The 17077-nt window shown below is 33.1% G+C and overlaps 1 protein-coding gene across 2 annotated transcripts in view; it reads left to right on the forward strand.

The window, feature by feature from the left end:
• The window catches only part of ERO1A (endoplasmic reticulum oxidoreductase 1 alpha), a 42336-nt gene that overhangs the window by 17012 nt on the left and 8247 nt on the right, over window positions 1–17077 (forward strand). For both annotated transcript variants that reach the window (XM_036917938.2, XM_057488457.1), the window contains 7 exons: window positions 3064–3140; window positions 3240–3313; window positions 7134–7254; window positions 9031–9077; window positions 13697–13708; window positions 15995–16021; window positions 16150–16242. In XM_036917938.2, coding sequence (XP_036773833.1) covers window positions 3064–3140; window positions 3240–3313; window positions 7134–7254; window positions 9031–9077; window positions 13697–13708; window positions 15995–16021; window positions 16150–16242 — 451 coding nt within the window. The remainder of the gene's footprint in view (window positions 1–3063; window positions 3141–3239; window positions 3314–7133; window positions 7255–9030; window positions 9078–13696; window positions 13709–15994; window positions 16022–16149; window positions 16243–17077) is intronic.

The following is a 17077-nucleotide window of genomic DNA, read 5'->3' on the forward strand; positions in this document are numbered from 1 at the left end:
AAATTCAATTTGTGATTACAGCGTTTTAAAATATACCCAGAATCTTACAATCTTTATTGGTCCTGTTGTATTTGAAGCCATTATCACTTCTTGCCTGGATTATTGTAGTAGTCTGTCTCTTAAATGGTTTTGCGTACTTCTACCCTTGCCTCTCTATAGAGTCTTTTAAAGACAGCAAAGTGATTTTTTAAAAAAAAGAAACCAGATTGTATCCTTTTTCTGTTTAAAATCCTCCTATGTGTTCTCTCTCTTGGAGTAAAATTCAAAGCCCTTCTCAAGTAACAAGAGTATATAGAGGGACCATACACCAAGGTTTGCCTGGGAAAGAATTGGCTTATGCCTGTTCTTTTGGCGTCCTGTCTGGTTTATCATTTGTCCTGAGTTTTTAATTTTTTAAATAAAATATTAACAATTACATTAAAATAACTTAGGATGGATTTGGTTGACCAAATACTTTGTATTTCTAGCTTCCTGTATTGCCTTCTCTCTTACATGTAAAATGTATGTACACTAAAGACTTCTCTGTTTATCACAAAGATGACCAATAATACAAAAATCCTAGGAGTGGATTAATTGGTCAAATGATATTTCTCTTTTATTTTTTCATCTTACATGAATTTATCCTAGCATTCTTTTTATAACCTTTTTGTGACCCTTTCTAGATGTAAATAAATCGAAACTTTCTTTCTAGAAGAATATACTAGGTACCTGCTGGTAAAATAATTGCAGTCAGACACAAATGACTAGGGGCAGCTAACTTCTTACAGTCCTGGGAAGTAGGGGGATCAGCATTGGCAGCTGCTGCCCTGCTGATCTTTTGGAGTTAACAGCCATTCGTGCTAAGGCCAACGTCAGTAATGGCCATAAAATATTTGAAATGAAGCTAATGCTGAAAAAAATATTACTTTGGCATGGCCAGAGTACTTTCTTTGCTGTCAATCATCAATCAGATTTTATAGATCGTTGAGCCTTGAAGAACTGATTTGTAAAACAACCCAAGTCCTTCAGTGGTATTAATCAATTTTTAATAAATGAGCCCTCTAAATGTTGACTGCAGTTTGTTTAAAATCAGTGGAAAGTCACTACTCAAAGTATCAATGAATGGAATGCTTAAAGGAAAAAACAAAACAAATTTCAACTTTGAAGATATCGCAAATGTCAATTATTATAACAAAGCTTATAAACACCTGGAAATTTATTCCTGCTAAAAATAGGGAGGAATTGAACACATTAAGTGAGGAAAGTTCAGATAGTATGCCAGATTTAATTCTGAACTTCTACAGTTGTGTTTTGGAGTATCTCTGCAGTTGCAGGAAGAGTTTCCTCTTAATGAAATTCTTGCTTTTAATTGGATAAATTTATATTCTGACCTGAAATGGAATGAAATTAACATTCTCAATTTTACAGTATCTATATTTGGCAAAACATTTAAAATAATTCAAAAGATAGAGAGAAACTTATTTGATGATTTTTGTCTTAAATATTTATTGAAGAAATGGTGAAAGTGAAAGAGTAGAATAGAAAAAAAGGATATCTGAGCTAAAATATTTCCATGTATTTACCTACAGAGAAAATATTTTCTCAATTGAAAATTCTATTTGCAGAGAAGAGTCAATTATAGATATTGATGATTTCAAATCAACCATAAAAATTAACTTTGAAGGAAATTATGGGCAATTTTATGAAGATTTAAAAATAATAACAGATTGAAAAGTTTTTTCTTCAGAAAAATGCCAATGACATAATGTTAAGACAAATGTGATTTAACAAAGCTAGTTAAATTGTTAAATAGGAACAAAGAGTACTTGTTTAACATGTTTTAATATTCAGATAATTATAATAATTTAAAAAATATGTAGGCATAATAATATACATAGGTATATATATTTTTAGACAATTTTTTCATTTTTTTGATATGTATTTTCAACTTTTTATTTTGAAATAACTTCCAATAGAAAAGTTGCAAGACCTAGTATAAAGACATTTTGTATGCTCTATGTAGATTCATTGATTTTTAATATTTTGCTTGATTTTAGTATGCTTTTTCTATATACATATTATTATTTTCTGAACCATTTGAGAGTAGGTTGAATATTTTGCCCCTTAATAGTTACCCTTTAATACTTTATTATATATAAAGCGTTTTATTTTTTAAAATAATTTTTGAATTGAGCTGTTTCAACCAGTGTAATGGAAACAAAGATGTTATCCAGTAAATAAATATTTCAAAAAAATCACATGATTTCAGTTATTTCAGTGTTCCTTTTTTTCCTCAGCAGTGTCACAGTCAGCACAGTCTTTTGTGTGGTCGTTCTAACAATAAGTCTGTAATAGGCACTCAGTAAATATTGAATGATTAAATTTACCACCACCTGCTTCCATTGTTGTCTTTCAGCCATAAGATGTTGATGACTGGTGTGTTGTGAAGTCCTATGATCCACAGTCGCTTCCCCTGTACCACATACATACCTAGCAGAATTTCATATGTATAGTATATAAATACAAGAAGCTATATATATATATATAAAGTGACTCAGACATTGGGAAGAATTGTGGTTGTTAAAGAATGTATTTTAAACACCGAAAGATACTGGAATATTCTTTGTAAGACTTGGTAGGCTCCAGGCATTCTTAGGATCATGGTGTTTAGAGTTGAGATGGTCATTAGATACATATCGTCTGGTCTGACCACTTATTTTATGGAAGAGAAAAGTGATGCTCACAGTTAGGTCATTAGAAATGTGGGCCATTGTCTCATAACTCCTTACCTAGTGTTCTTTATACATCAAAGGTTTTCTTAGTGAACATTTTGGTAATGAGTTATGAGAACTATATTCTTTGTCTTGTGGCTATAACAGTAAATGTCTTGTTCAATAAAAACAGGAGGCTGATTTTTTTTTGCTTCAGGAGAAATGTGAAGTCTTAATTATTATTATTTTTTTAAAATTATGAAGCCACAAAGATAGTACCAGGTATCAAAGAAGCTCAAATGACTTCAAAATCTTTTTTTTAAGTTTTAAAAATGTGATAAGTTGTCTTCTATTATTCCCCTTTTCATTTTAGTATTCTGAAGAAGCTAATAATCTCCTTGAAGAATGTGAACAAGCTGAACGACTTGGAGCTGTGGATGAATCTCTGAGGTTTGATTTTTTTTTTTTTTTTGGCCAGTGACATTTTCTGTTTTTTCATGTGACATGTTAACTTAAAAAAGAAGAATAATACTATTTTATTTTTTGAAGTGAGGAAACGCAGAAGGCTGTTCTTCAGTGGACCAAACATGATGACTCCTCAGACAACTTCTGTGAAGCTGATGGTATAACATCTTCTCTAGTGTGCATTTTGTTTAAAATTGTGCCTTAAAAAATAATTATTTTACAATGACTTTTAAAATCTCAGTTTCCAACAGTTTGGCAGTTCCTCAAAAAGCTAAACACAGAATGACCCTAAAGTTCAACTCCCGAGTATATATGTCCAAAAAGATTGAAGATGGGAAACAAATGCTTGTGCACCCATGTCCATAGCAACATTACTCACAGTAGCCAAAAGGTGGAAACAGCCCAAGGCTCCATCAACAAATAATGGGTAAACAAAGTATGATGGATACAGACAATGGAATGCTATTGAGCCATAAAAAGAAATGAAGTTTTGATGTATGCTATACCATGGATAAACCTTGAAAACATTATGCTACATGAAATATCTAGAATAGGCAAATTGATAAGAGACAGAAAGCAGATTTGAGGTTGAAGTTACCAGGGGTTAGGGGAGGGAACGATAGGGAGTTATTGCTCAGTGGTTACAGAGTTTCTGTTTGGGGTCATAGAAAGTGGCGATCTTTACACAACATTGTGAATGTCATTACTCCCACCAAACTGTATTTTTAAACATGGTTAAAACAGTAAATTTTATGTTATATATATTTACCACAATAAAAACATTAAAAAAGAAAACTCAGATTCTGGACAAATTTACCTCTGAGGTTTATAGTTCTGCGTATCTAGTTGAGTTTTATATATAAATATATATATATATATTTTTGTAACCTATGTAGGCATTTTTGCATAAATAGCTAAATGTAGAGATTGCAAAGAACTGTTTTTGTTATATTGGCCTTGGATTGTTAAATATTTTCCTTAATGATGGTGTGTTGCTTTTGGAAAAGAGAATATTGCACCATAGTTTCGTGTGTGACATCTAAAGCTAAGCCAGAGTGCTCGTACTGTTAAAATGTAGAAGCTCTAAAACCCATTATGACCCTTTGCTTAAGATTTATGGATTCTCGCATTCTTCCTTTTTCTAGTATCAGACTTTTTCTAAATTGAATTTTCAATCTTTTAATTGTCTAAACAGTCAAGTCAAACTCAGTTTTGATGTCTTTCTATGACTTTTGGAACAGATTAATGATCTATTAAAAAACCAGTGAAAAGAATGATACAGATCATTGTAATTACACAAAAAAAATGAATCCTGGAATGCCCCCTAAAAAAGAGCAAGAAAAAGGGAAAGTTCTTATTTTTAATTTGTAGATTCATTTTGGAAAAAAAGAAAACATGCTTTCCTTAATATAAAACATGACCATGTTTTAGCAAGTACATGTTTATACTTTCTCATTCCAAAACCCCAAAATTCTGAGAAATGAACATTCCCCCACTTCACCCCAAGTTTAGCAGAGATTCACTCAGTGTGAATACTCGTGTTTCACTGCAGAAATATTTCTGAGTTTGATTAAAGGTTGCTGCCCCAGTCCTTTTTGGACTTTTCCAAAATATGAAAAGTTCTGAATTCCAAAACACATTTGGCCCCAGGAGTGTTGGATGAGGAACTGTGTACTTTTACCAACATTTAGACTAGGAGAGGAAGGGGATAAGATGCCCTCCCAAACCCCTAACTTTGCCGTGTTTTCCACAAGGGTTCTTTGGCCTAAACATTGTTGTGTGAGACAAAATTAAACTTAAAACATGGAGCACAAGTTTTTTAGGCCTGTAATGTTAGAGGAAGATGTAATACTTTAACTTCTTTCACCAGAGTGTCTTTTTGAGACTGTATGCTTTCATTTCTGTAGCAAGAACTGAGAATCAGTAATTTATATCTTATATGGTGGAGTTCTTTCATCTTGGGTGAATCACTTGTACATTTATATTTGTTTCTTCTGTTAAAGTAGGGTGAATATTTACAAAAAAAGAAAGCTTTATAAGGAATAAATAATGTATGTAAATGATAACTAAAGAATAGAAGGCATTTTGTAAATCCTAATTAGAACTTTGAGCTTTTGTCACCTGGTTAAATATGGTTACAGTAATATATTTTTTTAATATAAAATGGGGAGAGTTGAAGTATTTGTCACAAGTGAAATTATGAGTCAACTAACATTTTTTCTAATTAGGTAGAAGATTAAAAGTTTAATAATTTCTTCATGGTTAGTTTTCTGTCTTAAAGTACTATATGCTGAGAATCATTTAAATATTATAAAAATCAGGTTTTAAAGATTAATTTATTATAACTTGCTGGACTGTGGCAAAGCCTTTAGTGTTAATTGAGATGAACAGAATTATCTGTTCCTGAGGTAGATGACTTCATGCAAATTTGTTTTTTAAGTTTACTTTTTCTAGTTATTTTAATTGCCACTTCTGTATTAGACCATCAGTTATTTCTAGATGCTGTCTAGAATCAAATTTCCCCTCTTTTGTGCCTCTAATATACTGTGAACTGGGATAAAAATAACCACGCTTAGTTTTATTTTTGTCTTTGTTTTCTGAAGAAGAAGTAGGTATTGAGAGCTTGATGGCCTCTTTTATTTTCTGCTCAGATTTTTGTCATCTACTTTTGTTGCTTTGAGGGTTTTTTTTGCCTACTTCCTCATTCTTTGCTGAGTCATATTGTTAAGCTTTATAGATGAGTAAGGTATTGTTGTGCTATTTAATAATTTCCCAAAGCCATTGGAGGATTAGGCGCCATTTTGTTTTGTTTTCAAGGTATAATGCATTCTGTATAATGTATAAGTTTATAGAACATAGGAGAAACCAGTATCCCACCAATTCCTGTATGTTTTTTGTCTTTGTCTGTAATGAACTTTTCTGTAAGGCTTATCTTTCATTTTTTTTAGGTAGTCTTTGCATTTAACAGTTTTTGTTGATTGTAAAATAGTCTGTTGAGATATATCATAGTGCCAATACCACTAGCTAATATTTATTATACTCTTACCATTGTCCCAAACACTCTGCGCTGTTAACTGAAGTCACACAGTAATGCTGTGCGTATTATCCCCATTTTACGAATGACGGCACTAAGGCATGGAGAACTTCCGTGACCTGCCCAGGGTGATCTGCCCTAGGTGGCAGGGCCTGATTCTAAGCCAGTTACCCTGGCTCTAGAGCCCATGCCCTGCTCTGCTGGGCATTTAGTTTGCTTCCAATTTTCCCTTATCTAAATAATGCTGGCACAAATATCATACTGCTTATTAATATTTTGCATATTTAGATTATTCCTTTGCGAAGGCTTTGTAGTGGATCGTGATGGTGGTCATGTAAAAAGGAAGTATTAACCAACAGTTTATGGTACTAAGAGGTCTTCATTTACTGATGAACTACTTGTGGTTATTGTGGAGGGAAGTGTATAGTGTATTCTTTGTATATTATATTCTTTGTCTCTATAGCTTATGAGAATTGAATTACCTTGTTTATTCAATTCTGAAATTCAGCTATTCCTATTTTTTACCATTTCTAAAACCAGTATGCTTTGATAACCAGAGAATGTATTTCATGTGGCTATCTTTGTTCCTTCCTGTTTTCCCTCCTGTTTTTCTCTTAAAAGGTTGTTTTAATTTTTAAAATTTATTTAATTTATTTGTACTTAAAAATTAAAAAAAAAATTTATTGATGTACATACAATAAAATGCACAAATCTTAGCATACAGCTTGATGAATTTTTGATATGTGTATCTGTGTGTAACCATCGCAGAGACCAAGATGTTGAACGTTCTCACTGATTTTTTCCCCCCCTTCACGTACTTCATAAATCCTGATGGCATTGTTAACATTTGTGGTGCCTTAGAATCAATGGAATATGGCCTGTTTAAATAGCTTTTTAAAGTAACAGATAAAATGAAAGATTTAATAAAACATTTTATTTTACAGACATACAGTCTCCTGATGCTGAATATGTAGATTTGCTTCTTAATCCTGAGCGCTACACGGGTTACAAGGGACCAGATGCTTGGAAGATATGGAATGTAATCTATGAAGAAAACTGTTTTAAGTATGTGTCACTTTCATTTGTAAATTCCTGGAAGATACAGTGATTCCTCTTTTTAAACAGATAAACAAAATCATAATGATTTAAAAGTACAATCAAATTCACTTTACACAAAGATGTATTTGGACATAGAAACATACTTATTCATTAATCCCATTCTCTGGGGAAACGTGGACATTAGTTTCAACAAATATTTCTTCCTTACATAGTTCTTTCTAAAGTATTTCTCTCTTTCATATAGTTAGTAGCAGAGTCTGGATTAGAATGTATAACTCTGAATTCTCTTCTAGTGCTCTGTACTCTTCTTTTTATAGCTATAGTTATTTTTCCTGCTTTTTAAAGTTAATTTCAGAGAATAATTATAATAGGTAACACTTGAGCACTCACTGTGTGCCAGGCATTGTGCTAGGCATGTTACATACATTTTCTGCTTTAGCTCTTGCTGTAACCCTGGGTCTAGTCCGCACCATTTACAGATAGAGAAACTGAGGCTTGGACAGGGTAAGTGATTCGTCCAGGGTCAGAAACCTAGTGAGTGGGAGCACCCACTGTCTCTTAATTACTACAATGGAAACATTTAAGTTACTGTGTGACTGAGACCCCCCTCCATTTTACCCACTTGTAAGCCTGTAGGCTCTAAACAGTGTGCTTGCTGGCCTTTGGAAGGAGTTCATGTGTGGGCATGCACGTCTTATGCTATCTCAGAGATGGCAGGGAGTTCTGGGAAAATTTTAGGAGTTCCCAGAGACAGCAAAAATATTGTAAGTCAAATGTAAGTATAAGAGATCAGCAATTATGCTTATACTAATAAAATGTCAGAATGTTTCTTTTTTTGACTTGAAGAATTTCTTCAGTTTTGGAAGGGGAGAGTTTTCATTATTTACTCATTTCTGACATGTTGTTTCATTTAAACTCTCTTGACTATTAGGAATATTTGATTTACTAACTTTACTGACTGAGTTTAAAGGATTTTTAAAAAATGTGAACGAAGAGTCTAACTGAAGCTTTTGTTGGATTTTGTATTATTTTTATAGTTATTTCCTAACATATTATGATTCCCATAACACATTATTTATAAATTATAAAAATATATGAGGCATTACATTGAATATGTTAAAAATATACCTTATATGTTCTGCCATCAAAATGTCGCAAGTGCAGATTTGTAAAATTTAGATAATGGACACTAAAACAATCCCTACACACTCTACTAATGATACTATTGAATATTTATTTTAAGGTTTACAAGCACCTTAATTCTTTTTTTTCTTATAAAAAATACTTTTTATTGAAATCATAACAAACTTGATGGCCACAGGGCAAATTGATGTACCTAAGGTTACCTAAGTGGACAATAGTCTACCCACAATGTTTTTTCCTTTTTTTATTTTAATACTTCTGCTGCATAGTTTTATTTGTTTGCCTGTTTGTCTTTCAGTTAGGAGTACACTTTGTGCCATACATGTGCATGCATGTACACACACACACATGTATATATAATACGTTGAAGAGCTTGACTGGCATTTTTTCTTCCTTTGAAGAAGTGATTAGGGAATGACTTTCTGCCTGCTACAATGGGGAAAGATGACAAATTACTATCACTAAAACAAAAACCACCCTCCCTTCATGTAATTAGAGAAATTAAATATTTTTAAGCTCAATAAAAACAATTTGATTTTGGATGTAGTCATTAAGAAACTTTCTGAGATAATTTCTCTTTAATTTAAATAATTATGATAAGTAACATTTATATTTTATGCTTTAATTCTTTGTTTCTAGGCCACAGACAATTAAAAGACCTTTAAATCCTTTGGCTTCTGGCCAAGGTGAGTTATTTATTTGCACTGTTATATTATTTATCAGCCAGTGAACTTTGGTTAGAAGTAAGGGGGAGACAAGATGAGGATTGGTTAGGGCATTTGAGATCATATATTCCAGTTACTATAGAAGTTATGCCTCACCCTTACAGAGAAATTGGTGTTTAAAATATTTATACTCCATTAGGGAGTATTTTTTAATGAAGTTCATGGTATTAGACTGTCATAAGGTGATGATTAAGTTATATACTTATTCTTCTATGCATTTTTTTTTTGGTATCATTAATCTACAATTACATGAAGAGCATTATGTTTACTAGGCTCCCCCATTCACCAAGTCCCCCCTAAAAGGCCCATTACAGTCACTGTCCATCAGCGTAGTAAGATGCTACAGAATCCCTACTAGTCTTCTCTGTGTTGTACAGCCCTCCCAGTGCCCCCCCCCACACATTACACATGCTAATCGTAATGCCCCCTTTCTTTTTCTCTGCCCTTATCCCTCCCCTTCCACACCTCCTCCTCAGTCCCTTTCCCTTTGGTAACTGTTAGTCTATTCTTGGGTTCTGTGATTCTGCTGCCGTTTTGTTCCTTCAGTTTTTCTTTGTTCTTATACTCCACATACAAGTGAAATCATTTGGTACTTGTCTTTCTCCGCCTGGCTTATTTCAATGAGCATAATACCCTCTAGCTCCATCCATGTTGTTGCAAATGGTAGGATTTGTTTTCTTCTTATGGCTGAATAATATTCCATTGTGTATATGTACTACATCTTCTTTATCCATTCATCTACTGATGGACTCTTAGGTTGCTTCCATATCTTGGCTATTGTAAACAGTGCAGCAGTAAACATAGGGGTGCATCTGTCTTTTTCAAACTGGGCTGCTGCATTCTTAGGGTAAATTCCTAGAAGTGGAATTCCTGGGTCAAATGATATTTCTATTTTGAGCATTCTGAGGAACCTCTGTACTGCTTTCCACAATGGTTCAACTAATTTACATTCCCACCAGCAGTGTAGGAGGGTTCCCCTTTCTTCACAACCTCACCAACATTTGTTGTTGTTTGTCTTTTAGATGGTGGCGATCCTTACTGGTGTGAGGTGATATCTCATTGTGCTTTTAATTTGCATTTCTCTGATAATTAGCGATGTGGAGCATCTTTTCATGTGTCTGTTGGCCATCTGAATTTCTTCTTTAGAGAACTGTCCATTCAGCTTCTCTGCCCATTTTTTAATTGGATTATTTGCTTTTTGTTTGTTGAGGTGCATGAGCTCTTTATATATTTTGGATGTCAGCCCTTTATCGGATCTGTCATTTATGAATATATTCTCCCATACTGTAGGATACCTTTTTGTTCTATTGATGGTGTCCTTTGCTGTACAGAAGCTTTTCAGCTTGATGTAGTCCCACTTGTTCATTTTTGCTTTTGTTTCCCTTGCCCGGGGAGATATGTTCATGAAGATGTCCCTCATGTTTATGTCCAAGAGATTTTTGCCTATGTTTTTTTCTAAGAGTTTTATGGTTTCATGACTTACATTCAGGTCTTTGATCCATTTGAAATTTACTTCTGTGTATGGGGTTAGACAATGATACAGCTTCATTCTCTTACATGTAGCTGTGCAGTTTTGCCAGCACCATCTGTTGAAGAGACTGTCATTTCCCCATTGTATGTCCATGGCTCCTTTATCAAATATTAATTGACCATGTATGTTTGGGTTAATGTCTGGAGTCTCTATTCTGTTCCACTGGTCTGTGGCTCTGTTCTTGTGCCAGTACTAAATTGTCTTGATTACTGTGGCTTTGTAGTAGAGCTTGAAGTTGGGGAGCAAGATGCCCCCCACTTTATTCTTCCTTCTCAGGATTGCTTTGGCTACTCAGGGTCTTTGGTGGTTCCATATGAATTCTAGAACTATTTGTTCCAGTTCGTTGAAGAATGCTGTTGGTAATTTGACAGGGATTGCATCTAATCTGTATATTGCTTTGGGCAGGATGGCCATTTTGACAATATTATTTCTTCCTAACCAGGAGCATGGAATGAATTTCCATTTGTTAGTGTTCTCTTTAATTTCTCTTAAGAGTGTCTTGTAGTTTTCAGGGTATAGGTCTTTCAGGTTTATTCCTAGGTATTTTATTCTTTTTGATACTATTGTGAATAGAATTGTTTTCCTGGTTTCTCTTTCTATTAGTTCATTGTTAGTGTATAGGAAAGCCATAGATTTCTCTGTGTTAATTTTGTATCCTGCAACTTTGCTGAATTCCGATATTAGTTCTAGTAATTTTAGATTGGAGTCTTCAGCGTTTTTTATGTACAAATTCATGTCATCTGCAAATAGTGACAGTTTAACTTCTTTACCAATCTGGATTCCTTGTATTTCTTTGTTTTGTCTGATTGCCATGGCTAGGACCTTCAGTACTATGTTAAATCCAGTGGGGAGAGTGGGCATCCCTGTCTTGTTCCCGATCTTAGAGGAAAAGCTTTCAGCTTCTCGCTGTTCAGTATGATGTTAACTGTGGGTTTATCATATATGGCCTTTATTATGTTGAGGTACTTGCCCTCTATACCCATTTTGTTGAGAGTTTTTATCATGGGCCATCCTTGCATCACTGGGGTGAATCCCACTTGGTCATGGTGTATGATCCTTTTGATGTATTTTTGAATTCGGTTTGCTAATATTTTGTTGAGTATTTTTGCATCTATGTTCATCAGGGATATTGGTCTGTAATTTTCTTTTTTGTGTTGTCTTTACCTGGTTCTGGTCTTCTATGCATTTTTATAGATAGTGTATGTTCAGTTTTTCTATTTTTTTTACTCATTCTCTAGTTAAGTAAACATGCAGTAAACTCCCTCAAATATTTTCCCAAACTTAGTTCTTGTGTATATTGTGAGTCTGATTTCAAATTCATGTCTTTATATCTCATCAACATTTTTCATTTTCTACTTACACTCAAGGTCTTTCTGGCCCAAATGCTGTCTTCTCTACAACTTTCCACGATCCCCCTAACTAGAAGTAAGGGGATCTCCATCAAGTGATCTTGTCATGTTTTATTTCTCTTTCAGTCCTTTTCATTGTCTAGCATATATATGCATTGATGTACTTCATTTGGACATATAGGCAGCATTTTTTAGTTTCATTTCATAATATAGAGCCAGGCCCATAATAGATGGAGTAGTTGTTAGACAGTCTGTGAAAATTGCTCTCCTCATTTAATGGTATTGTCTGCCATAGTGAAAATTACTTGTTCCTTCAACAAACGATTGTCTACCATTTGCTATGTGCTAAGCACTGTGTAGGTGTGGAGGGGATGTAAAATTGAATTTCACAAACTCTGCCCAATCTGTAATAGGCAGAATTGCTTGTTGTATAAACCATTTCAGACTTTTTCCTTGGGATATACATATCCCTGTTCCCTGCATATGTGCTTACTGATGTTTTTAGCAAATGTGTAAGGTTTTCATTTTTAAAATTTATTTGAAAAGCTGATTTCATGTAGTCAATAAACATAAATTTTGCCCTGGAAAATAATCAGATTGCATCATTCCTTAAATACTGGTGGACTAGTCTTCCTTAGATTAGAAGTGAAAGACATCTTTAAATAAGGTTTTTGGATTTATATGGAGCCACATATGTTTTTATATAGAGACAACTCAGTGGAAGCTATTGATTTAATATCAGATAAAATGCAGATTCCTAGACAAGAGGTGATCTTCACTATGAACTCACTTTATGGTCTGATAAACTACTTAACCACCCTCACTTATGTTAAAGGTAAATGGGAAGAATTTAAATTTTAATAAACTGGTTAGATTATTTACAGTATGGTAACATAGAATACAGCCATTATAGATATTGCTGAAAATTTGTATTCATTTATATCAATGGTGATCAACAGCACACTGAAGAAAAGAAGTTAAGTCTCCAATAAGGTCTATAGTATATTTTTGTAAAATATAGTATCAATATCTATACACAAAGAAAAAGAACATTTAGCAAAATATAAATGGTATTTATTTTTGGGCAAAGGAAGTTATGGGTAATGTTTTTTATTTCATCTGTGTACTTTAAAATATATATATATTTTCAATGAGCATATGTAACTTTAATAAACAATGGCATTAAATAAAAGTGGGCAAAATGCAGACAGATTTTTAATACTAAATGAGCAGCTGTGTACAAACTGCTGAACTGTGGAAAATTTGAGTCTTACAAATAGTCTTTAAAGTTACTCCTTAAAGTAAAATTTCATAGTCATTCTGGAGGTTTCAAAACAGTAACACAAATCTTTAGTAGAAACTATGTTACAGATTTGGGAGAAATGTAAAAAGAGGCTCTGCCAGCCAAATATCCATAAGTCCTTAAGGTATTTAAGAGGACTCAGATGATAGAATAGATTTTTCTCTCCTGTCAGCCTATATTAAATCTTGTATAAGCTGAAGCTGTGTTTTACGTGGGCTCTTGGAGATGTCGCCATTTAATCAAATCAGAACTCTTGCCTCACTCACAGCTTATGTGGATGAAATGATGTCCTAAAACTAACCAGTATTAAGAGTCTTATCTTTATGGGGGGTGTAGCATTGTAAAGGTGGCATGTGGATGGAGGTTACAATAATAAACAATTTGTTTTGTTTTTCAGGGAAAAGTGAAGGTAAGTGTAATTTCTTTATCATGCATTGCATATATGAATTTGCTTATACACATTCAGCTATTTATTCGGTAAACTTTTCTTCCCACTTCTGAGACAATGAAATTTATTTTTATTTCCTTATCTAAAATTCTGGAGATGAAAGCACAGGTTAAGGGAAAATTGACTATGTCTGGGAGCAAGCAGTAGAGACAGCCTGCCCCAGCCTCTGATAGCTCACATATGTTTTACCCACTGCCCATGGAACCTAGATTTCTCCTGGCCTCTCCAGGGTAAACTTCCTCTCCTGCACTGGTTGAACTCTGGGATCTGCCGGGTCTCATATTGGAAGGTTCTAGGTCCGATCGGAGTGTTGATCTACAGGCTTCCAAGGTTTACATTGACTCAGGTGTAGGTATTATTACCAACTCTTTAAGTTAATTGTAGTGATAAGAATTTTAACATTTTAGATTTACTTTGTCTTTTTGAGAATCTTTTTGCTTTATGAGTGAGATTGAAATGATCTTTATTAGTCTTAAGGTCATGTGTTTAGCAAAATGAAAAGACAAAGGATATTTATTCTCTCACAGTTGTGCAGTCCTAAGAGCAAGTTGCCAGCAGAGTTGGTTCTTGGTGATGGTCTTCCTGGCTTGCAGAGAGCCAGGTTTTTGCTTATCCTCATATGTCAGAGAGAGAACAAGCTCTGGTCTCTTCCCCTTCTTATAAAGCCACTAATCCCATTATGGGAACCCCACCCTCATACCTCATCTAAACCAGGTCACCTCCCAAGCCTCCAAATACCATCACATGGTGGATGGTAGTTAGGGTTTGAACATACGACTTCTAGAGGGAACCCAAACATTCATCCATGAGAGCCTCGGTTTCTAGAAATGGATTTACTGGGTCAAAGGGTATGGACATTTTAGGCTTTTGATACATATGACTAGTTTGCTTTTTGTCATTGAAAGGCTGTGCTGATTTGCACCCCTTTGAATCATGTGCTACCTAGTTTTATCTGACCTTTGTCTGCATTAGTATTACCATATTTTTACCTGTACTGTTAAAAGTGGTATCTCTATAGTTTTAATTTCTACTTTTTATTACTAGAGAAACTAAGCAGTTTTTATCCATTATAACTATTTGTATTTTTTCCTTTCTGAATTCTCTTTTCATACTACTTGCCCATTTTTAATGGACACTTTAGCATTTTTTTGTTTATGAGCTTTTTATATATTTAGGATATTGTCCCTTTGTTGTATTTGCAACATTTTGCTGTTTGTATTTTGCTTTTGTTTGTAAAGGTTTTTGACTAACATGTTTTAAGTTTTTGAATAGTTTAAATTATTGTTTATTCTCTTTGTCATTCCTTCCATTATTTTTATGCTTGCTTGGTTCATTTTTAATATTACTATAAGCAGCTTTAGTCAAAAGAACTATATAATACATTGTTTGCCATCTCTAGAAAATGCATATATAGAATCTTTATGTAGTTATAATAATTCTTATGCCTTTTTATATAGTATTTCAAATATTTTCTTATATTGTCATGTTCCACATTCTTGTTATTTTAATAGTCATATATTAGTCTACCATGTTAATTAGTTATATAGTATTCTATCATGTTAACTTAGACATTATTGTACACTTTATTTCAGGTTTTAATAATTACATATAATCATCTTTCTACAAATTATTACACACATCACCCCCCCGCCACCATTTTAAGTTATTTCTTTACAGTATAATTCTAAAAGCAGAATTACCAGGTCTGAGTATACAAATAGTGATCTTATTAGGTCATAGAATATAATTTATATTTGTTTTTTGTAACATTTCCTTGAATTGCTTTTTGAAATATTGACTGGCATATGATATGAGCTATGTACAAATAATGTACCTCTAATTCTATTCTTTAATTTTTATTTACTTTTCAAACTTAGAAAAGCGTATAATGAGTTCTTCATTTTCATAGCATGAACTCTTATCAAAACTAAGTATTTTTCCAGGCAAGATTTACCATTTAAATCCTATGTTTGGGCCTCATATAAAACTCTATTCAGAAAGTTAGGAGACATGGACTGCTTACTACAATACTAAAGCATTCAAAGAATGAGCAGGAAAGTGTCTTTAACTGAATCCATACCCAAAATTTTTCTACTTCCTTTGGAGAAATTGCAAATAAAATTTGGATCATTCGTTAAATAATCTTTAAATCACTGGCAAAATTTTCTATAGTGTTTTAGAACTTTTGAAAAACTTCCATTTTGGCATTTTTACAATCTTGTGACTTATTTTTCTTTTTAATTTCAGAGAACACTTTTTACAGTTGGCTAGAAGGTAATTGGAAAATTTTAAACAGATTTAAGTGATAAATTTTTTCTCATTTTTGAAAACATGGAATTAATTTTATAGTCTTACAAGTTTCACATATGAAATTTTTTATTTCCAAATTACTTTTTTTTTAGGCCTCTGTGTGGAAAAAAGAGCATTCTATAGACTTATATCTGGCCTCCATGCAAGCATTAATGTACATTTGAGTGCACGATATCTTCTACAAGGTGTGTGACATTAGCCTTAATTCACTTTACTCTTCAGGTATTCTTAAAATTTTCTTGGTATTTACCTGAGTGGGGAAAAGGTAACCCTATTGAGTAGTAGGAAGTGCAAGTTAATTCTTACCTGGTAGTAATTGGGAACGTAGAAACTACAGAGATGGTAAGAAAATATTCAGCATGATCTTAGCTCTCTTCACCTTCCTTTAAGAAGGTGCTTAAAACTGTTCAAAATGGTTTTGGAAGTGTTCTTCTGTTTTGTTGTGGGAATTAAAATAGTACAGTTCGTTATTCATTAGATATTATTATATTGGAACCCTTTGATTTGTGTGCCGCTTTAGTCCTGGAGTTTAATGTATAAAAGCATTTTTGCTGCTCTTTATAAAGCTTTAAGAATGCTGTTAAAAAATGAGACCATGGTTGATTTTCATCGGTAATGTATTTCTTTTGGAATTAAGTATCTCTTCCATCTTCTAAACAAAGTACAGTAACTTTAATTTTACATAGACCATCACACTCATTAGTACTTTCAGATAGTCATTTTTTAATTATGTATTTTGGATTTATGAATACATTTATATTCAGAAATGTGATTTTTATTAAACCTGGTTTCTCAGTAAAATATTGGATTTATTTTCCTTTTAAGGATGGGTTCTAGATGATGACAGAACTATTAAAGGCTAAACTAAGAGAAATAGTTTTCATGGTTATGTTTGTTATGTATAAAATATAAAATGAAATCAACTTCTGTAGGCATAAGTAACCTAATATAGTTAGGCTAACTTTAAAATTACTTTAATTTTAAAATTCAGTTTTTAATATTTAGTTCTTCTTTATTCTT

Source organism: Manis pentadactyla, chromosome 11, assembly GCF_030020395.1.
Source record: "Manis pentadactyla isolate mManPen7 chromosome 11, mManPen7.hap1, whole genome shotgun sequence".
Classification (NCBI taxonomy): Eukaryota; Metazoa; Chordata; class Mammalia; order Pholidota; family Manidae; genus Manis; species Manis pentadactyla.